The sequence below is a fragment of the Delphinapterus leucas genome, chromosome 3 (assembly GCF_059928025.1).
Source record: "Delphinapterus leucas isolate spDelLeu-1000000601 "Yukka" chromosome 3, BTC_Dleu_Yukka2, whole genome shotgun sequence".
Taxonomy (NCBI): domain Eukaryota; kingdom Metazoa; phylum Chordata; class Mammalia; order Artiodactyla; family Monodontidae; genus Delphinapterus; species Delphinapterus leucas.
The window spans coordinates 134,199,336-134,221,656 of record NC_143131.1 but is presented as its reverse complement, the minus strand read 5'-3'; the positions used below and the strand labels follow the sequence as shown (position 1 = coordinate 134,221,656).

General features: G+C 47.9%; 2 protein-coding genes across 9 annotated transcripts in view; one reads left to right on the top strand and one right to left on the bottom strand.

Annotated features, from left to right (window-relative positions):
- Window positions 1-22,321, bottom strand: part of CYFIP2 (cytoplasmic FMR1 interacting protein 2) — a 131,533-nt gene that overhangs the window by 35,404 nt on the left and 73,808 nt on the right. For all 8 annotated transcript variants that reach the window (XR_002646926.3, XR_016392833.1, XR_016392834.1 and 5 more), the window contains 5 exons: window positions 18,138-18,337; window positions 17,184-17,271; window positions 3,997-4,140; window positions 2,377-2,467; window positions 1,419-1,549 (listed from right to left, as the gene is read on the bottom strand). Coding sequence is in view for 5 of the 8 variants with exons in the window: in XM_022590243.3 (XP_022445951.1) it covers window positions 1,419-1,549; window positions 2,377-2,467; window positions 3,997-4,140; window positions 17,184-17,271; window positions 18,138-18,337 (654 nt within the window). In the remaining 3 variants the exon portion in view is untranslated. The remainder of the gene's footprint in view (window positions 1-1,418; window positions 1,550-2,376; window positions 2,468-3,996; window positions 4,141-17,183; window positions 17,272-18,137; window positions 18,338-22,321) is intronic.
- Window positions 11,434-15,906, top strand: FNDC9 (fibronectin type III domain containing 9). The gene has a single exon (XM_089909619.1). The coding sequence runs from the start codon at window positions 14,237-14,239 to the stop codon at window positions 14,918-14,920; it is 684 nt and encodes a 227-aa protein (XP_089765745.1). The 5' UTR covers window positions 11,434-14,236; the 3' UTR covers window positions 14,921-15,906.

Genomic DNA, 22,321 nt, shown 5'->3' with positions numbered 1-22,321 from the left:
TTCCCGCGGGGCCCACGCGGCCCAGGACTGAGGCCACCCACCTCTCTCACCTCAGCCCCCACCTGGGCGACATTACCTCTTCACTCCAGCTCACTCCAGGGTTCTCTCCATTTCTGAAAGGCCTCAAGCTCCATCCTCTCCAAAAACAACACAGCCTTCCTGGCACCTGTGACTCTCTATCTGTCCTGTTTCTCTGTTTATTCTTTCACAGCACGTACCATCTGCATTCACATCTCTGGTTGTTTACTGCTTCAGTCGCCACCCTCTCCAGAATAAAAATGGTAATAATTTGTCTCTCTCATTCATGGCCATTTACGCATCACTTAGGACTGCACCTGGCAACGAGCAGGCTCTCAATACCCTTTTGCCGAATGTGTGTGCGGACAGAGGAAGGCAGGAATGGATGCTGAAAGATGCTCCTGCTGCGTCCTGAGGATCAAGCAACACCCCTCTGCATTACCTTCCACTGCGCCGGCTGTACCAGTCACCGCGCGCCTGGAGGGCTGGGCCCACCTGTGGACGCCTCATGGGACCAGAGCAAAGTGGAGAGCGCTGGGAGTGTGTGGAGAACGCAGCCTCTGTGAATAAGCCATGAGGGCTGGCCCGGTGGAAGAGAGTGCGCTGGTCCCGTGTGGTCCCGAGAGGTGGAAGCACAGGGACTCGTGCTTTTGCCCATTACGCTAACTCTGACCGATTATTTGGTTCTTACTGTACTCACCTTATATGCCTTATCTCCTTTCAGCCTTTAAACTGTGCTGCAGGGTAGAATCACTGTCTTCCATCACAACAAAAGGAGACAACACTACATGCCCTTCCCTTAGCCTGAAACAGCTGTCTCTAGTTCTCCACCAGGCCAATTCCTGGTCATTTTCCAAGTCACCTCCTCAGAGAAGTCCTCCCTCACCCTCAAGACCACACCAGGTTTTAGGTTCCCAGCGGACCGGACCTGGCACTCATCCCTCGCAGCACTTGCTGTGACAGTAAACACATTGTTTCTGTGTAAACACTTGTTCAGTGCAGGTCTGCCCTCCACCATCCAGGACACGAGGTGGGGCCAGCTACCGCTGCATCCCCCAGTGCAGTGCCCAGACTGTGGCAGCCAGGAGTTAACCACGTGTCTAGGGAGTGAATGGAAAACCCAGGCTCCGAAGGACTGCTGAGGCCCTGCCGCTAGCGGAGGGGGTCTGGGATGGAACCCAGGCCTGTCTGACTCCAGGGCCTGCTTCCCCTCAGTGTCCGAATGGTCGGAGTGGTCTGAATGGAATGGAGAGGAGCGTGTGCCCGCCCTGGAAGAGCACAGAACTAAGCTGCAGGGCTCCTGGGCGGGGTGCGCTAGAGGGGCCTCGGGCATCTGTTGAGGTTGGGGGGGGGCCCTTCCATCCTCGAGACATGCCAGTCCCTCGGGGCTCAGGACTCACCAGAGCTTGCTCGATAAGCAGGCAGAACAGGATGGCGTTTCCCACCTCCCTCAGACTCTGGAACACGTCGGTTTTGAGCTCTGCGTACTCGATGATGTCCTTCAGCTGGTGGTGGAAGAATTCCAGGATCCCTGGGAGATGCAGGGGGATGGTCAGCTGGAGGTTCGTGCTAATCGCTATCTGCAGGATCTCACGTAATACTCATAACGATACCAGGGACTAGGCACAGTTACCCCCATTTTCAAATGAGGCTGAGAGGTAAGTGGTGCGTCCACACTCACACAGCTAAGTGGCGCAGCTAGGAACGAAAACTAGAGCTTTCGGCCCCAGCCCTTTCCTACTCTGATTCACACTGACCCAGGGCCGGACATCTTGGTATTCAGAAAAAACCCCTGGGGCCAAACTCATAGTCTCCACCTTTCCCCACCCCTCAGGCCCTAAATTCAGTCCACGTGCTTTCACTATTAGGAAAGGAAAGACTTATTTCTCTGCGCAGAGGTGGAGTGGCAAAAACTCCTATTTCCTGACTTAACCTTAGAAATGTCACTTTATGCCACACCTGGGGCACCGGCCTCTTTCAAATAGACACATATGGAGGAAGGAATGTAGACGTGCTGAACTAAGGAAGGCCTTTACAGCTATACCTCGCTATTCATGATTTAACTGTTCTCTCATTTGTGGACCTCTTCCAGCTTCCGGGCAGTGCTGTGAAGCAGGTCCAGTGGGCATCATTTACTTTCACTGATGGAAGATGATACTATTACTCAGGGGGATTAAAAATGGTCCAAGGTGATTCAGTGGCAGAGGTAGGGTGCAAACCCAGTGCTCTGACCGCTTGCTGCCATGTTAGAGAAGCAAATACTTCAAGGTAGATGGCCAGACTCTCCTTCCACAGTGGGATGGGTCTGGACTATTTTCCTATCGCCGCACCCAGCCCCTGGTTCCCCTGGTCACCAACCTGGGGAGCCGTACTCATGCCGGGGCAGGCGGCATATCTTGGGCATGACCTCGATCAGTGTTTTCACATATTGGAGAATGGTCCCTTGGAGCTGACGAAAGAAGAGGACAAGATGAGTGAAATAATCCACCACTGCTGCATACGTGTATCTTGGGGCTGAACGCTGGGCTACTGGGGCATATGGAGGTTCTGTTGAGACCCGTGGGTAAGTGCTATGGACTGAATATTTGTATTCCCCCCAAGTTCATATGTTGAAACCCTAATCCCCAGTGTGATGGTATTTGGAGATGGGGCCTTTGGGAAGTAATTAGGCTATGAGGGTGGAGTCCCCATGATGGGATTAATGCCCTTATAAGAAGAGAGGGGAGAGAGAGACATCTCTCTCGCTCTGCCATGTGAAGACACAGGAGAAGGCAGCTGGCTGTGAAGTAAGAGGAGGGTCCTCACACGTTGCCACTGTGATCTTGGACTTCCAGCCTCCAGAACTGTGGACAATAAACATTTGTGGATGAAGCCAAATGGTATATTTGTCACAGCAGCCCGAGCTGCCTAAGACAGCAGGGCACTGCTCCCTGAGAGGAGAGGCAGGCTCTCTCCCAAAGGAGGGGGGCAGCCTCCTTGCCCTTTGTAAGGAAACATGGGCCTTTGTAAGACAGAAAAGGGAATGCTCTCAGTGTTACCTTGGGCTTATAGACTTCAAGGAGGGCAATTTCTAGGCATGGGGTCCCTTCTGGGGTTGGAGTACTTACATGAGATCCAAACTAAGATCTAAAATGAAATGGGGCCAGGGAGCTATGAAGACTGAGACAATATCTAATTTAAGCATGGAAAATTCATGGCACATTCATCCCTCCTGTGTCCCAGGCAGACATCGTTAATCAATTACCACATCTTCCTTCTTAAATTTAGCTTCACAACCTGGAACAACCCCTGGTTATACACAGCTGCTACCAGAGGACTGGAGTTAAGAGGTGAATCCTGTTTGCTATTCCTGATATGGATATGCATTAATCTGTTTCTCTTTTGTCAACTCAAAATTTTAAGAAAATTTGTTGAAATGTTTCAGCCTTGCTGCAGCAGTGTCCTGGGGAATTAAATGAAGGTTCAGATGGCCATACTTGGGGTGGACATAGAATGGTGGCAAAGGTCTATGGAATTCCCTCGAGGCCAGCGGAGTATTGGTAGCACCAGTCATCAAGAAATTCCAAGGGGGAGTGGTGATTTATTAGAGATGTCTGCCATGGGCATGGGAGGGAAAATGGCAGCACATGTGTCATGGATTTGTCAAGCTCAAATTAGATAATGCAGCACAGGAGATGGGTATGAGCAGTCATTAGTAGGCCTTCAAGTCAAAATCAAGATTGCTGAGTTCAGTTAGTAAGTACTGGGAGTGAGCTCAGCGTCAGAAAAGGAGAGGCAAAGCCACAGGTCAGAAGATGCACTGAAATGTTACAGAGCGATAGGTAAGAGGAATCAGGGGATAAGGGCAAAGGATTCCCTGGGTGATTCCTCTAGACAGAGCTGAAGAGCCTGTGACTTGATTTTCCAGGCCAGGTAAAAAGTGAAAGCAAGCCTCATTCTTCTCAACCCTAACGGCCCGTCCCAGGCCCCCTTCCTTACCAAGCTCTTGACGATCTTCAGCAGTTCCTCCATGACCACAGCGATGCCCTGGTAACCCAGGAGTCTGCAGATGGTCTTGAAATGAGGGGGTCCCACGAAGTTCCTATAGGAGCTGTAGATGTGGCTGTAGGCAATGTTGAGAGGCTGGAAAACAGAGGATGTGGCCAAGTCAGTGGCAGAGAACTGTGAGTCCTAGCAGGAGGTGTTTCAATCATAGAAAGGATAGAAACTTGATATCCTTGTTCTCTCACTGGGGACCTCTATGAATACATTTTGCAAGCTGCTCATAGAGAATGGTGGTCAGTGACCACAGGATCCAGCGAAGGTCATCAGATGGGGCAGCAGTTTCCTAACAGAAGAGGAGAAAAGGCCTCCAGGTAAATATGTTTTTAATAGGACTCATGCTACCCACAACTGTCCACACACAAACCAGGACTTTCACAATTGAGCTATGGGATGAGGGTAAAACAAATGACTTCCTTTCTCTAGGGGTATTTTCAGTACTAGGAACTGGCTGGAAAGACCATGTAAGAACTCAACAGCTGCTTCAACATTGCCTTCTTTCTACGCTGAGGCGCCTCCATCTATCACAGGGAGGCATCTTGGGGACCAAGAGGCCTGGGAGGCAGGAGACCCCTGCTGAGTGCATGGGAAAATCACATTGGCTTTTTGAGCCTCAGTTTCTTCATCTGTGAAATAAGGGGGTTGGATTACAACAGTGGTTCTGTAGCTTTTCGATTAGCAATTAAAACAAAAAAGATGCCACGGAAACAAGTACATGAAACAGACAGAAGCAGAGTTGCTCTGATTGGGTGCTGGTTGGGGGCCACCTTCATTGTCCTCTGGACCCCATGAGACACCATCGCTGAATTAGTGGAATCTCTTTAAGATCTTTCTGTCTGAGAATACAGGGCCAAAATAAAGGGCTCTGAATTGGTCTCACCTAGCTGGTGATACACTAAGGTTATCATTGACTTTGTTTTGAAATGCTGCCACTTACGGAGCACCTCATGCCAGGCTTCATGACGCCCTCCAAGTGCATTTTCATTTAATCCACACAACCAATGTATGTGATCCGTGATCCATACAATTCTTGGCCCTAATTCACAGATGAGGGAACTGAGGCTCAGGGTGGTAAGTAGCTTGCGCAAGGTCACACAGTTAATAGGTAACTGAGCCCTGATCTGAACCCAGGTGGCTGTGATTCCAAAGGCCATGTTCTTAACCTCTACCTACAATGGTGAACTTTGGAAGCTGAATTATTACGTAAACCATAACCTTTTTTTTTTTAAGAAAAAACTTCACTTCTAACCTTAGTTCTGAGTATAATTTTCCTATCGGGAATTGTAAAAATCTTGTATACAGAACATGCAAATATGGAAAGACCACATCTGATATTCTATTAGCTGAAATTCTCTATAAGCTGGCTAATTAGAAATCCTACATGAATTAAATAGGAACTGTAATGATGCTTTTGGAGTTCTGCAAGATTCTCAACTCTGGAGCCATCAAGGGAAGATTTAATTATGTTCAGTCTAGGTTTTGCATTAAGTACGTTTTACTCTACACGAATTATTCTAAACTTTACAAAACAAGCATCACAATTATAGTACCCTTGAATAATGAGGATACACGAGGAACACAATTAGAGTGCCCACTAATAACAAGAATTCGTGAGGAATCAGAACACCCACTCATCCCGCAGGTTGAATAATAGTTCTCTTGGTAAGCTAATGCCTATATATGGGGAGGCCTGGAATGTGAGAAAGCAGCCTTCTGCACTCGACACTGGTGTGCTGTCACAGCAAAACTTTGCCTGAGCCTGGGAGAGGGATCCCTTGTAGGTAGTTACTAAAGATTTCTAAATGGTATGGGGCAGCAGTGGTTTATGTAAGGAGGGAAAATATAACTGATTAAAAGCATGATGTTCACTGAGTTGATGGTCAGCAAATCCTGGAGTATATGAATTGTTGAGTTTGATTTAGTCAACCATGGGGCCAGCCCATGTAATTTTCTGTGTATGGAGCCAACCATTTTACTGTCTCTGTAACAGGCCACCCTGCCAAACAGGGCTGGGACCAGGGAGAGGTGAGTGAGGTGGCGCTAGGGCACACGTGGTACAAGGTACTCACCCTCCCAAGTGAATGCATCTTAGTTCTGGCCCTGTAATCAAAGGCCCACTCTGTAGTCTCCTGTTTCCTCTCCAAGGATGAGGCGGGTATAAAACAAACACCAGATACACCATGGCTTACCTCTGGTTGGGGAAGGAGAGTGACTAGAAAGGGGCATGAGAGAACTTTCTAGTTGATGGAAATGCCCTACATGTTGACTGGGTTCTTGACTACACACATGTATACATTTTTCAAAATTCATGAAAGTATATGTACACTTAAGATCTCTGCGTGTTATTGACTGAATGGTTGTGTCCCTCCCAAATTCTTATGTTGAAATCTTAACCCCTATTGTGATGGTATTAGGAGGTGGGACCTTTGGGAGGTAATTAAGTCATGAGGGCGGAGTACTCATCAATGGGATTAGTGCCCTTGTAGGAAGACACATGAGAGAGCTCTACGTCTCTCTTTTCTCCATCACGTGGGATACGATGAGAAGAAGGCTGTCTGCAAACCAGGAAGTAGGCTCTCAACAGACACTGGATCTGCTGGCACCTTGATCCTGGACTTCCCACCCTCTAGAACTGTGAGAGATCATTGCTGTTTAAGCCACCTAGTTACCGTATTCTTGTTATAGCAGCCTGAACTAGGACAGTGCATTTTATTGCTTATGATTATACGTCAATAACAAAAGTAAATTAAAAAGCCCACTGGGCTATATCATAGCCTAATTTACTTCCCAACATTTGCTTTCAAAGAGAAAAAAACACGATTTGAGTTTCTTCCCAAAGAGGGCTGCAGCTTAAGCCTGCAAAGGCATGTAAGAAGGATGACTGGGCTGTGCTCACAGCCTGAGGCGAGGGGCCCCTCATGGACTCGTCCCCCAAGAGAGCTGCCTCCTCACTCCCCAACCACACCAGGTGCTGCAGCCTCTCCTCTGAAACCAGTAAAGCTCTGGGCATGTTCAGTCTTCTTTCAAATATCCCGTGAAAGGAACTTTTGAGCAGCAGGGAGCTTTCAATGGATATCCCTGGAGGGGATGAAAAGCAATCAGCTACTTTTTCCCCCCTGTATGATTCTCTGACTTATTTTCCTGCTTTGTCTGAGTCCAGAGTTATTTACTGGGGTGGGCACACCTGATTTCAAATTCCAGTTCCATCAATTTACTAGCTAGATGATCTTGAGCAAATTACTTAAACTCTCTTAGCCTTGGTCTTCCCTAAGTAAAGATAATAATACCAACTCCTGTAGGGTTGTTGGAGGTTTAAATGAGATGACATACATACAGCACTTGGCATGGTGCCTGGCACGCTGGAAGCACCCACTGAAATAACAGCCCTTCATATTCCTTCGTTTTGGTAATTTGGTAAGTGAAGACTATGAAAATACAGCTTCCTGGTCAAATTTCCCCCAGCAGCTTTGGCTACAGTCACGATCCCCTGAATGTGGACAGTACATCTGTGGGGTACAATTTCATACAACTTGTGACAGAGGGTAGAGCTGAGACCAGCTGACGGAACATACCCAAAAATGCAGATTTTGCTCAATATTTAGAACTTTATAAAAATAGAAGCTGTCCAACAACAGACTGTGCTGGGTAAGGACGGAGACGCATGACATAGGGGTGTTAGAAGGGAGACCTGCCTGGAACAGAGGGTTGGAATAGATGTGTTATTAACTCCCCTCTGAAGTGCAAGCTCCAGTGTGGTCCTCCGGGCGCTCATCTTTCTTAGCGGTCTTCTTAACCCCCACTCCCACCCAAGGAGTTTCTAATATAAGCCTCCCTTAGCACTTCCTGGCAAGCACAAATAAAAATATATTTGGGTAGGTGGAAACTGTTCAGCAGCTCTCCCCAGTTCTAGGCAGAGAAGAAGAATTGTGGAATTGTTGTATCACACACAGGGCTTAAAAAAAAATCCCCCTTACAGACCCGCTCAATGCACATAGGAGGCCTCTTGTTGACATTCCTCCATCAGTTTTGGATTCTGGTCTGGACCATTCAGGCCTCAGTTGATGGCCCAAGGACCAGCATGAAATGAGCAGAATTCAAATCCTCCTTCTAAGTGAGCAAGCTCCCCTTATTCCCAACTCCCCCCACCAAAAACACACCACACCCATGCAGGAGGAAACACATACACATGCCGGAAAGTACATGCACACACACCCACGCAGGGCACCCATCTGACCTGCTGGCTCAATAGGAGGCTGGGCCCTATTGAGAAAATGTGGGAATGTGGGAGCCGGGGCATTTTCTGAGGTTTGGCAAAGAAAAACAGGAATGCGACATGACTTCAGATGTTGGAAACCTGCTACAAATCTCTTATACTGAACCAATCCTGCTAGCTGACTCAGGCTACAATCAATGTCTGCCTTTCGCGACTAATTATGTACCCTGTTTAGGATGTCTCACTTAAAATCAAGCTTGGTTAAATCGATCCTGCACAAAATAGATACCTTTATGAGATCTCAAGAAATCATCCTGATTCAGGAATTGGAGCATATTATTAATGTGTGACACTGATGCACATTTTTTTTAAAGGCGAAACAGTGTGTGTGTATGTGTGTGTGTGTGTTTTGGGTTTTTTTCCTGGCTGCACCATGAGATGTGTGGGATCTTAGTTCCCTGACCAGGGATTGAATCCGTGTCCCCTGCATTGGAAGCGCAGAGTCTTAACCACTGGACACCAGGGAAGTGCTGGTGTGTACGATGAATACCCCTGAGGTCGAATCAAGGCTCATACTAGGGCAATGTTTAGATACCAATGATGACACTAAACAAAAGACCAAACCCACAATCTCTAAAGACCAAAACATTACTGGGAAGTTATTGGTATAATTTAAGGAATGATTTGTGCCACAATCTATATCACTTGCAAGGCTGCTTTATGATAGACTCTCTACAAGTTAATTACTTAGACATATTTTTAAAGTTTCCACTCATATACTAATTTCAGTTACTAGACCAGTTGCTAAAGGCTTTTTACATTTAATATTACCCCTAAGTGACAGAGCTCTTAGGCAGGGGTACTTGGACTCCAAACTCCGGAAGAGGAAACACTTGCTGACTGAATTTCTCCAAAGGTAGTTGATGTTTTCGCTGCTTCTGCTGGCTACCTTCGGGTGGCTGGGTGTTTCCTCTGAGGTCTTTTAATTCCTTGCCTGTTCCTATCACCCTGGAATCCACCAAATTAAGAAGTCCTGCCTCTAGCTCTCTGACAAGTCAACCACAAGGCAAAGAGCTGCTGCTGACCACCTATGACTGAAGGTTGACCCAGCAGCACGGCAGTGCATCAAGGAGGCTGGCCAGGAGCTTGGGCTCTGGACCGACAGACCTCAGCGTAGGGCCCTGCTCTGCCACAGCCTAGCTTTGTGATACTGGTCAAGTTACTTAATCCCTCTGAGCCTCAGTTTCTCCCTTTGTACAATGGTGATAAGACGGCCTACCTCAAAGAGCTCCCCATGGGTAAAATGAGAAAACACATTTTCTCGTGCACTGAAATGTTCTCAGTGGTTATTTCTGTGTCATAGGATTTTGACTGCTGTCTTTGAACTTTCTGATACTCTTTATGTACAACGAGCATGTACATTAAAAAAAAAATAAAGCTGTTTTAAGGGGAGAGAAAAGGAAGGAAGCATCATGCAGAGTGCAAACCTGATCCATTACAGCCTCTGGATGAAGCTATGACCAACTCAGGAAATGGCTCTGACCCACGGACATTTTCTTCTTAATAATAATGTCTACTATTCCTAAGCTCAGCACTACAGAGATGGGTTCGTCTCACTGCTACAACATTATCAGGTGGGTAATATTGATATTTGCCTTTTACAGAACAGTTAACCAAGGCCTAGGAAAGTCAGAAAATTTGTCCAAGGCCACAGAGTCAGGATTTGAACCTAGCCTGGGGACTTCAGCCCCTGGGTGCCAATCAGCTTTGGGACCAAGGTATGCTCTCTCACTGTCCCTTCACTGCCACCTTCAGGGAGGCAGGGAGCAGGGATCCCGCTCTTGGCTGGTTTCCTCTGGCAATGATTTACTACTGGTGTAAACCAACCAGGGACCACCTGGCCTGACAGCTGAAGAGGCTGCCACTCAGGTGACTGCAGAAGAGTCCTGCCTAAAGGTGAAGACAGTGAGCCTGGCTGGGGTGCGATCTCCTGATGTCCCCAGATGATCTGTCTCATCCACAAGGGCTCACTGGCTTCTCTGGGTGCTGCTGGGGAATGGTGATGGCCCAAAGGAGCAGGATAAGCCCTGGACTTGGAGGCAGGGACCCGGGTTCCACTCCTGACTCTGCCACTAATCAGTCACCCGGCCTGAGGAAAGACATCCCTTCTCTCCGGATCTGCGAACCAAGAGGACTTCTAGGCCTTACATCCTCCAAGTGTCTCAACTTCTCAAATAAAAAGCTCAGGGTGAAAAATGGCATCCAGGAGCATTAAAAATAAATTCTTGTTTTCAGTGGCAAAGGCTTGAGCTCCATCTCGTCACTCCACAGGCCCCCTAACGCTGGTATTTTTATTCCCCTCAAAATAACCTTTTCAAAAGGCATCTGCAAACTACTGCGTTGGCCTTTCTGTGGAGAGGACGCTTTCATGCTCTGCAGGGAGTCGCCATTAGCATGTATTACAGCAGATTCTAGACAGACCCCTTCGAAAACTGAATGCCACGGGAGGGAAGCACAGAGCAAATGTCTAACTGAGGGACACCGGGCATTCCAAGACCCCACGCCCTCACAGAGACCCTTGGCCCAGGGAGGGTCTGTGACTCACCGGGCAACTCTTTATAACTTTTTGATTATCACTGATGTGAATCAAAAGGAGACCTTCATGGGTCCACTTGGATACTTTGGCCAAGAACCAAGAAGAAACAAGATGACTTTTAAAAATGCCTAATTTGTGTTATATGATTCAGGTCTAAATCCATCGGAGCTAGGGCTGCTGTAACAAATTACCACAAACGTGGTGGCTTCAAACATTCGAATCTCTCACAGTTCTGGAGGCCTGAAATCAAGGTGCTGGAAGGGCCACGCTCCCTCCAAAGGCTCTAGAAGAGAATCCTTCCTTGCATCTTCCAGCTCCTGCAGGTCCCTGGCAGTCCTTGGCTTATGGCAGCATCACTCCAATCTCTGCTTCTGTCTTCACATGGCTTCTACCCTTTGCATCTCTCTGTGTATGAACCTCCCTCTCCTTTCTCTTATAAAGACACCAGTCATTGGATTTAGGGCTCCCCCTAAATACAGGATGATAACATTTCCAGATCCTTACCTAATTAAATTCACAAAGTCCCTACCTCCAACTAAGGTCACATTCTGAGGTTCTGGGTGGACCTGAATTTGGTGAAGGGTAGGGGTGGGGAATGCTCAAACCAACTCAGTACGAGTATCCTGGCGGTTCAGCAAGCCTCACATGGGTTCAGGCCTGGGCAGGGGGGTAGCACTCATGTTTTCTACCTGACATCCTGATCTAGCCCAAGCGATCAGCTTTACAGATGATGGAACTGAGGCCCAGAGAATAAAAGTATCTTGACCAGTGGCATACAACTAGGTAATGCCACAGGAGGCAAGAATAAAGAAAGAAGAGGGTGTAGAGGTGGGTAAGGAAGTGGGGTGGCAGTGGGGTGAGAGGGGATGAGGATGTAATTACCGTTTTACTTGTGGGAAAACAAGAACGGCAGCTTTGCATTTGCAACCATTGTCCAAAGAAGGTCTAGATGGGGAAAAAAATGATAACTAGCTTATTAGAGACCCAATTTAGGAGACTTTGAAGAATTAGTACCACCCTGAGGATCAGTGTGCAGGGGACTGTTTGCCTTTTTTTTTTGGCCAAAGGAATGAGAGCTCCTCTCACTGGGCAAAAGCCTTTCCAGACTGGTCCCTGAAACATCCTGCGTACAGATGCCTGCTGGTTGCCATGGTGAATGAAACTGATCTGAAGAAATGAATAATGTGAGCGTTGGGGGCGACAGTGGAATTACTCACACAGTGGTGAGAGAGACATCAAGTAGAGCCCAGAGCAGGGGAGGGAGAAGGCAACATCCTTCAGCTTTGGTCCACTCTGCCTCTGAGGGCTGCGTTCTAACCGGATCCACTGTGAGCATCAGGTAAGGGACACAAATGGCTCTTCTTGGAAATGGAAATGGCTTTTCCTTTCACACTGCTTGGGGGAGGGCCAGGCAATGGTAATACGAACAGCTAAAAATAGGGGGGATTTAAAAACAGAAGCAGTGGAAGAAAAATAAATAATGGGAGACATTTAGTCGTAAAAGCTCTGAATGCTGCATCTTGACAGAAAGCTCTTCAAAATGTCTGCTGTAGAAAACTCAGTCTGCAAAGACAGCCAGCACAGATGTGAGGCAAACAGAAGAGATTCATGACAAGAAACAGCATTCCTGATCACTCCTGATGGAAGGGTTTATGAGGGCTATTGCCTCTGTATCGTAAGTAATGAATTAAGCTCTTTTCACTGTGGTCTCTATTTATAGGGGTGTGGCGGGGTGGACGGGTGTGTATGAGAAGGAGACCCATGGAGGGAGCGCAGATACTCAATGTCTTCTGCAAAGACTCTCGCTGGAGGGATCTGAGCACACCTGCCTTGTCCCTTTCATCCCCCATTTTTCTGGAAGAAAATTTCTAGCCAAACGGAAAGGAACTCCCCTTCCTGAGCATTTTAGTTCATTGTCATCCATAGAGAAGAAAAACAAGGCCTGAAAAATCATTCACTGCTGGGCATCTTCCTGTAGCTCACTTCCTCTAGGAGCACGGGCACGAACACAGGTGGTTGGAGGGAAGCAGGGAGGAGAGAAAGCAGCTCGTAATCGCAATCAGTGTGGCTTAATGTCCAATTCAGGTTAAAATCTGATCGACTGTTTTTTACTCTGTCATTGCAATCTGAAATGAAACCTTCTGCATTTCGTGTGAGAGAGGAGGGGCAGAGAACTGAGCTGGGTGAGATCTATCCGTGAACATACACAGGTTGACTATGGCTGTCTCTGAATTTTAGCTCAGGGGAAATTCAGTAGAGGAGAACAATATCTCTCAAACACATAGAATTAAAAAGAAACGAAAAAGCTTGAAGATGGCGCACTTTTAGCAAAGCGAGAGGGCTGGCAATCTGAAGAGGGCTCATTTCACGTGTCAGGAAAAATGGCAACTCAGTCTTGGTACCAGCACCTCATTTTGCAATAACCTTCTACGACTAAACCCGGCAGCCTTGTCTTTGTAAATCCAGTGGTCACGTGGCTTTGGGTCTTGTACCTGTTAGCTGATGGCTCCTCTCAGATTGCTCATCTGTAGAATGGGAATCTAGTTCAGAGGGTGTGATGAACAAAGGATATTTACTCTTATATGTTGAGCTTCTAGTGACCTGTGACATAGCAACTGCTCGCTATTGCTGGTTATTACCATCATTAACAGTCACAGAACCAGCAGTATCAAACAGCAGCAGTTATGCTGGTATTTGGAGCTGATTATCTTGACCTGTGAAACTAATTTTCACAGGTAATTCGGCTTTGAAAAAAGCTAACGAATGGACAAAACATGAGCAGAGGCTTTGGGGAGAAAGCTGCCGCTGAGTGATGATGCACATCTCCTCTGGCTACGGGCAACAGCGCTTGGAGGCTAAAAACACAGTGGCCAGAACGTTCTAGATGAATGAGCTCACAGCACTTGGGGCAGAAACAGGAGTTCCAGAGGGAAATTTTAGGTGAAACAACTGCCTGACCTGGAGGTCACAGACCCGTGGGGACTCACGTGGGGGCTCTGAGGCTGTGCTGATTTGTCCTTTCACTGCCTTTTTTCCCCTTATTTTTTTAAGGTTTGGGAACCATGTTGTATTTAAAGAATCTGAGCCACGGCAGGATGAGGCTGGGGGGATGTGCGTGCATCTCTTTTGGGCCTGATGGCCCCCAGCTTTGGCATGAGACAGCCCTGATTTGAACTGTGGTTCTGCCATTTCTCGGCTATGCCTAGCTGAGCACTGTCACCTCTTCGCCTCCATCTCTTTGTCTGTAAATCGGGGTCAATATTAGTCCCCATCTCGAATGCTCAATGAATGGTGGCTATGATTATCATAAATAAACACTTAGATGAGGAGATGACACACTTCACTTTGATTCTGGTTTCAGAATCGAGATGAACATCGAGGTTGGGAACGTTTCTTATACGGGAGCCATCGTTTCCTGGTCGTCCTCGGAGCCCTGCCTGGAGGACTATTACCATATTATGTACAGGCCCAAGTGGAACAGCATCTTCTCTGGCTATCTTCGCTACAGCTTCCACCACGAGGAGCAGGTGCCTCGAACAATCAGCTCCGTGGTGCTGGAACACCTCACCCCTTCCACTCTCTACTTCCTGTGCATCAGCTGCAAGAAGATGCTCTTCCCCTACAGGCACTACTGCACCGTGTTCCACACCCTGGATAAGAGTCCACTGGCTGCGGGAAGTTCCCTGGTGGACCCCCAGATCTCCCTTTGGGTGCTGATGGCCATTCTGCTGGCCTGCTTCACAGCAGTCTTAGCCTTCATCTGCCTCCAGTTCTGGTGTATCCGTTGCCATGAGCCTCGATGGTCCTACAGAGCCGGCCTCATGGAGGAAGCCAATGGCCTGGTGAGATGGCCAGAGGAGGCCCCGGGTCTGGGTCAGGGGGAGGAAGACCTGCAGGGGCTCCCCCTGGTGGAAGTGCCACGCAAGAACTCCGGAGCTGACGCGGAACCAGAAGCCGCAGCCGCAGCGGAGGAACAGGATGCCCCCGACGTGGGTGCCCTGAAGAGGGAGGGCGGTGTTCATCCTGCCGCACTGCCTCATTTTGGGGAGTGAGAGGTGGAGGGGAGGCAGCCCACATCAGGTAGCTTAAAGCCCTCCACGCAGCAGGTCTCCGGTAAAATCGCATCTGTAGACTACCCCATTCGCCTCCCCTCAAATGTCAGAGCTCTGACACATGGACCACCTGGTTGGATGAATGCCCTTTGGCAAAGCTTCTCTAGCTGGAAAACATATAACCCCCTGGTGTGCAAAGGGAGGAACACGGAATCTCTTAGGAGTGTCCATTTAGGGTAGGGTGTCTCAGTTAGGAATTAAAAGCATTTATTTCAATATTAAAACCACCATGAATATATTATGGTATAGAAAGTGAAATCTGCATGACTTAAATAAAATACAAAACTTTCAGGAAATTTTTGAGTTGAAGATGGGCTCTTGAGTTATGCTTTCAGTCAGCTGAGGCAAACGTCCAGTCTCCTCTGCTGTTGAGGGGGATTATTTTGGAAAGATGTGAGAAGCCTTGCTCTAGAGTGTTTTCCAACTTTCAGCCAATCGCACACCACTTTGTACCCCATCTTCACTTTTTAAACCACAGACTATCTTTACGATTATTAACAATACCTTTTCTTTAAATTGACTCATTTTTTAAACTTATTTTAAAACATAGGCTTATGCTACTCCCCAAATGAAAAACCAGCACCCTCCTGCTATAAATAGAAGGGAAGATACATAATAAATAGAATGAAAACAAAACAATACTAAATTTGACTTGGATACTATTGCCTACTAAGGACTCTGAGCTCAGGGCCTGCTCTCTCATCTCTGATCAAAAGGGAGATTAGGGCTTCCCTGGTGGCTCAGTGGTTGAGAGTCCGCCTGCCAATGCAGGGGATACGGGTTTGTGCCCAGGTCCGGGAGGATCCCACGTGCCGCGGAGCGGCTGGGTCCGTGAGCCATGGCCGCTGGGCCTGCGCGTCCGGAGCCTGTGCTCCGCAGCGGGAGAGGCCGCAACAGTGAGAGGCCCGCGTACCGCAAAAAAAAAAAAAAAAGGGAGATTAGCAGTCGTTGGGAAGGTATTAAAGACATATTAGCACCAACATAAGACTTGCTCCTTGGTATAATCAGCAAGGTCTGAAAAAGCATTGCAAAGGGAGTTACTTTGTGAGTGACTGTTAATTCATGCCATGACTGTGGCTGTCTACAGTGCTGTCTGTAAAGGTTCCCTGATTTGAGAGAGTTGTCTTGACCAGACCAGACTGGCTGCTCTGGAGAAGACACCTGTACTCTCTCAGCATCATCCTAAGACGTTCTAAGCCCCACATTCAGGCCCAAGTGAAGGGCACTCATCTTGGTTCCTCACACTTCCCAATCTAGGGCTCCCGACCTAGAGAAGCACCTTTTCTAACCATGCTATATTTATCCAGTCACTTCTTCTTCTAAGTCCCTCTGTGCTTATTTTGTGAAAATGGGGTCAAAGGTGGCCATTTTTCATCCATCACACACAAAAAAATCTTGGCTTTTTTGCCGTTGCTGTTGAGCTATTGCACCCTTTCTGTGGCGTTCTCCCACACAAACCCGCAGGGTAAGAAACGATCTCCTACATATGTCATGGTGATGGTAAGACTTTGTGAAGGGTGTCCCCCAGTGCCCACCCCGGGTATGGAAATGGAGCTGGAGGAGGGTGGAGATGCGTCTGCTTCAACCTCTGCTAAATCCCCAGCATGGAGAACCTGCCCAGCATCTGGCCTACAGTGGGGGCTTAAGGAATGTCTGTTTAACGAATGGCAAAGGACTGAAAGTCCAGAACAGGCACCACCTGGGAAGCTTTGTTAGTGTCAGGACTGGCACTGTGAGCAAAGCAGCAAAGAGACAGGAGGAGACCTCTCAGCTCTAACTCCGGCCATCTGGGATTTCCTTCAAAGCTCCTCCACCTTCTCAACTGCTTCCTATCTGCAAATCCCTCATCTTCACGGAGCACAAAATCCCAGAATCGCAGGATGATACCACGATGAATCAACCGAGAACAGGAGGAGATGGGACGCCGAGACAAGGAGACCCACAGGCCTATTTCCCTGCTTGCCTCATCAAGTCCTCCCCAGACTGTTCCTGCCCAGAATCCAGCCCCACCAGGTCTGCGCTTACCCTCACCCCTGCTAGTTGTAAACAAATAAACATGAATATACTTGCAGTTGTTTCTGCCTGGATTTCAGTGCTGCCTCTGTATCTCCAGGCTTTTTGCTTTTCTGATTTGGGGAACACTCTTCTATCTGCTTTTGCTCACTAGTCCTCTTAGAAGTAGGACACAGGCAAGACCACTCACCTTGGACCCATAGAGGTAATAAGGCTGGACGTTGGCGGGTTTATCTCTTTGCGGTTCTTGGGTGAAAGGAATGGCAGTTCGGACAAAACTAGTAGAAGAAAAGAGATGGGGCAGGAGTTAACTGGGTCCTAATATTATTCTTCACGGGACTTGATATAGCGAGAGCCCTTCCTGATCAGGCACACCCACACTGTTTCTTAGGCCGTGGCCTACACAGGTACTTCTGACAGACTCTCGTTTAACTCCTGTCTCCTTTTCATAGATGGGAACACTGTAATCCAGGTTCACAGGCTCGACTTTGGGCTTGCAGCTGCTCAGACAGTGGTCAAGAAAGTCGAGAACAGGGTGGGCCTGGAAACAGCCTTCTCCAGGGCTTGGACCCTCCACCCTCAGTTTGGTTTCCTCAAGAGTAGAGTGCTGCAAACTCTTTCTTTAAAGGCCCAGATAGCAAATATGCTCCGCTTTGCCAGCCAGATGGTCTCTGTCACAACTACCCGACGCTGCTGTAGCACAGAAGCGCCCATAAACAAGCTCATGAGCCGTAAATGAGCGAGCGTGGATGCCAGAGTTCCAATAACACTTTGTGAATTTCAAATAATTTCTACTTGTCACCAAGTTATAACTCTTTGGATTTTTTCCCTAGCCGTCTCAAAATATCAATACCATTCTGAGCTCACAGGCTGAACAAAAAGAGCTGGCAACTAGAGGTGCCTCGTGGGCTGGAGTGTGCAGATCTCTGCACAAGAGGATTGAAAGTCCCAAATCTTTAGAGAACCGGAAGTCCATCTTGGTAAGTGTGTGGATTCCTCCCAGACCCTTCCGTGACTCTGGCACATACTTATTCTACGCTGGCCGTGAGCCAGGCCCTGATGACACGGACAGGGCTTGTCTGGAGGAGACAGCTGGCTGCTTCCACCGCCACCCCCACTCTGCTTTGCACAGAGACTCCCTTACCGGTTGGTGGACCCATTGTAGCAGTAGTTGGGGAGGAAGTCGAAGTTCAGCTCCCAGAAGACGTGCAGGGTGATGCGGCCGTAGGGGGCAGACACGTTGTGATTGGCCTCCCGGAACATGGCATCGAAGCTGTCCAGGGTCATGTGCTTACACAGCAGCCGGTGTGTGAGCCGATTGATCTCCAGCAGCCACTCCAGCTCCTGCCCAGAGAGAGAGCCCACGGCTGCTGAGGACTCACACACGCGCCTTGCACGCAGACACCATTATCTGACAGATGCCTTTCATGCAGGTGAGGGCCCCTCAGACAACTTTATAACGGCCAGCATGGGACTAGGACCGCTTACAGTAGTATGCGACGTTCCCTTCTTCTGAGTGAAGGAAGTACCAGACCATGCCCAGGGAGGCTGCGTGCCTGCCCACAGAAGGGGACCACAGACCATGTGCAAATCCCTTGTCTGCACCCCCCTGGGTAGAAAAGCATGACTACTTGCTCTCCAGTTTCTAGGTTAGTAAGGAAAAAGCTTGTCCCTCTGAGTTGCAAGTAAAGTAAAAGAAAGTTGTGAACATCCATCCATCACCAGAAGCTATCTCCACCTTGCAGAAAGCAATCAAAAGAGCTACCACCTACTAAGTACTTACAATTAGGTTGGACCATGTGAAACTACTGTTTTTTAGGTCAAACACCATTCAATGTTAGTAATTTTTTATGGTTCAGTCTAATACATGCCAAGCAGTATTCTAAGCACTTTATATGTGTTAACTCACTTCATGCTCAAAAACCCCTAAAAGGTCAGCACGATGGCTGTTCTTACTGTACACATATAGAAACTAGGCTTTAAGAAGTGCAGTAACTTGGCTTCAAATCCAGGAAGCTGGGCTCCAAAGTTCACATTCTTAACAGTTGTATACTATAGAAATTTAAAAAACAGCTGGGGGCAGAACGTTCCCTCATCTGGACTCCTCCTGTGCCCCTCAGTCACACAGGGTTTGGTTACACATGTTGGCAAAGGTTTGGCTGCAAGCTATGGACGAAGGACGTGCATGAGCTGTGGGCCCTGGTCATTTGGAATCCAACCTTCAGGCAGAGAACAGGAGCAGAGCGGGTAATATCTGGATAGAGCAGGTCACTGCACTTGCTAGGAAGTAAAAAGGATAAAATCCTTTGGGCTGGCTTTAGTTCCTTGCTGTATTGCTATCGAAGAGAATCAAAGCACAGTCCTGTGCAGAAAGCATCTCTGTGATGCTCTAGGACACTCCTACACTGTAGTGGTTAAGCCTTCTTTTGAGATGGGTATGACTGCCCCTGTTTCATAGAGGGGAAAACCGAGGCTCAGAGGATGAAGCAACTCGCTCTGGGTCATACAGTGAATACAGAACAGGGCTTAGGATGTGATCCCAGGTCTTGTGACTCCAAGTCCCATGTGTTTGGCCCCTGTGACACAGCTGCCTGGAATAAAGAAGCAATGACTAAGAAAGCCCTTTGAAAAGTAAAGATGGCTTTACAACATAAAAGCTAAAAGAACGTCGGCAAAGGCAGTTCCCCAGAGTGTGGCCAGGAGGTGGGATGGTCAGAGGGCCAGCTGTAAGAGCTGGGCCTTGGAGCCCAGTTGTCTACAGTCATAGGAGGTGGCCTCACACCAGAGATTCAATTTTATTTTCATCAGCCACAAGAACCCTCTGACTCTGGTTGGGGTCCAGAGTGTGGTAGGCCCAGACTACGCTTCCAATCTTGGAGCTTCGTCTCTCTGAAACTCAGTTTCTGTGGCTGTAAATCGGGGGCAAAATACTGTATCAAAGCAACCTTAACTGGCTGCAGGTAAGTGAGACAAGCAGGGGGAGGAGGGAGCCCCGGGCTGAGCTGTCCGTGGCAAATTGGAGAGCTACTGCCAGATAAAGGTGGAGCGGCTACTTCACACCATCTGATGATTTGTTACTATGTCAGAATGGGGCTTAGTGATGGCAGATCTTGCCAACTCTTGAAAGAAGGCCAAAATCTGGATTGCAATTCTGGAATGGTAGCTTGAAGAATAAGTTTCCAGTCACTGTGCACCTTGAAGTAAATGAAGGGTGGAAATACAGAATCAGCTGTCTGCTTCCATCTCTTGGGGCCTAGCTAGCTGGATGGCATTTTTGTTCCTATTCACTTAGGGTGGGTAAGTAAGTAAGTAAAAGTAAGTAAGTAAATAAATAAATAAATAAATGCAATGAATGTGCATGATTTTATTTCTAAGATCACTGAGTCCCTTAGCACATGGAGGTGCCCTGTTACCATGAAGAGAGCTACAAGATGAGAAACTGGGATTGAACAATTTCTGTTCCAATGTTCTGTGATTTTAACGGTCTCACAGATGGGCATCAGAGACTGAAGGAGAAAGTGCTCAACTCCGCTGATATGACGGTGCTGGAAATGTAGGTCCACTTCTTCCGCCATGTCCCAGGAGTTTTTATTATGTAATGCAAACTGTGTTTTGCATCAGCCGTGTACTTCCAGCCTTTCAATCAGAAGAGGGCACTTGCCTGAGGGATGCAGGGCTCAGTGCATCAAGGCACAGAGGTTTAGAAGGCCACAGGGGTGGTCCAGGTGCCTTCTGAGAGGATGTCAGTTCTCTATACTAAAGCCGGTTTACTGGGGGGCAACACAGAGAAGCAGCACTGGGGAAACAAAACACCCAAACAGGCAACTTTTGTGAAGTAGTGGAAAGGGCTTTTCCACGGGAACCGGAAAACTTGAGTGTCAGCCACACTTGGCCGTTAAACCAGCTCTGTGGTCCAGGCGGGCCAGGAGAATAGGGGTCTCAAACTCAGGCACAGCAAGGCCTGGTAGGTCATCCCATGAAGGAATCGTGCCACAGGGCCTGCGGCAAACCCAGGAGAGCCCAGCCCAGCCGATGGGAAAGTCTAGTCATTTCTAGGCAATTGCTGCTATCTGGGAAGGCTGGTCTGAGGTTGCCAGAGCTTCTGCAGTTTTATTCGAATTCTTCCAAGTGTTAAGTGTTGCCTCCAAATTTCAAATATGCTTCACAGCCTAAACAAAACACAGCCTGCAGGCTGCCAGCTCTCAACTTTGGCATCAGATCCCTCCGAGAATCTACTTGCTCAGCTGCGTATGGTTAGGGCCACCGACCGATGAAATCTCTGCAACCCTCCCAACTGGGCATCAAGCCACCCCCTCCCCTATCTCAGGACGGAGCTTCTAAGGTGGAGGGAAGGGCTGAGGGGAGCATATCCCTTGCTTTGTTTCTCAGAAGAGGCAGAAGCCTTCTCAGCCAAGGCAGTGGGGGCCTCCTGACCCTACAGGAGAGAGCATCCTTGGGCTCTCCTCTTCATGGGCTTCATGGGAAGTGGCTACTCTCCTGGAGGATGTTGCCCTCACCTGACAAACACAGGCTTTCACTGTTTGTTTTGATTTTGTTCACAGCTAAAAGAACATTCAGTGCCTTTCAAGGGCTGGGAAGAGGCCATAGATACCCACACACAACCCAAAACCAGTTTTTCCATAAGATATGCTCATTCATTACTGGAAAACTAGAAGATACAGATAAACAAAGAAGATAAAAACAAAAATCCCACCTCTTGGAGATAAGCACTGCTAACATTTGGCAAAGAAAAATATTTCTTAAAGTAGATCTCCCAGAAGAACTTGTGCTATACCATAGTCTCTCAAAGTCAGTGACCCAGTACTTTGGTGGGCAGTTGGGTCAAGTTCTCTTGGAAATGCTTCTGAGAATCTACCCTGAGAGCACCTCATTTGTAGGTCAAAATTTCTACGTTCCTCTCTTTTTTCATAAGCTATTTTCATTAAGGGCAAGGAACTATGCAAAGCTCTTTCCTGGCAGTATCTCATTTCACCCTTTCGACAAGTCTATGAGGTGGATTCTAATATTTCCTCCATTGTACTACAGGCTTGCAGTGTAAGATAAGCAACTCACCCAAGATCACCTAGCTAGTTAAGCGGCGGGGCCAGGACTGGGACCCCAAGGTCTTTCTGATGCTAGAGTCCTAGTTCTTAGTCCCTTTTTCTTTCTTTCTTTCTTCTTTTATTTAATTTATTTTAAACTTATTTATTTTTTTGGCTGCATTGGGTCTTTGTTGCTGTGCGGGCATTTTCTAGTTGGGGTGAGTGGGGGGGCTACATTTTGCTGTGGTGCACAGGCTTCTCATTGCGGTGGCTTCTCTTGTTGCGG

Bases quoted from the DNA above. Each gene is read 5' to 3' on its own strand.
- FNDC9 (XM_089909619.1), top strand. From the start codon at position 14,237: ATGAACATCGAGGTTGGGAACGTTTCTTATACGGGAGCCATCGTTTCC.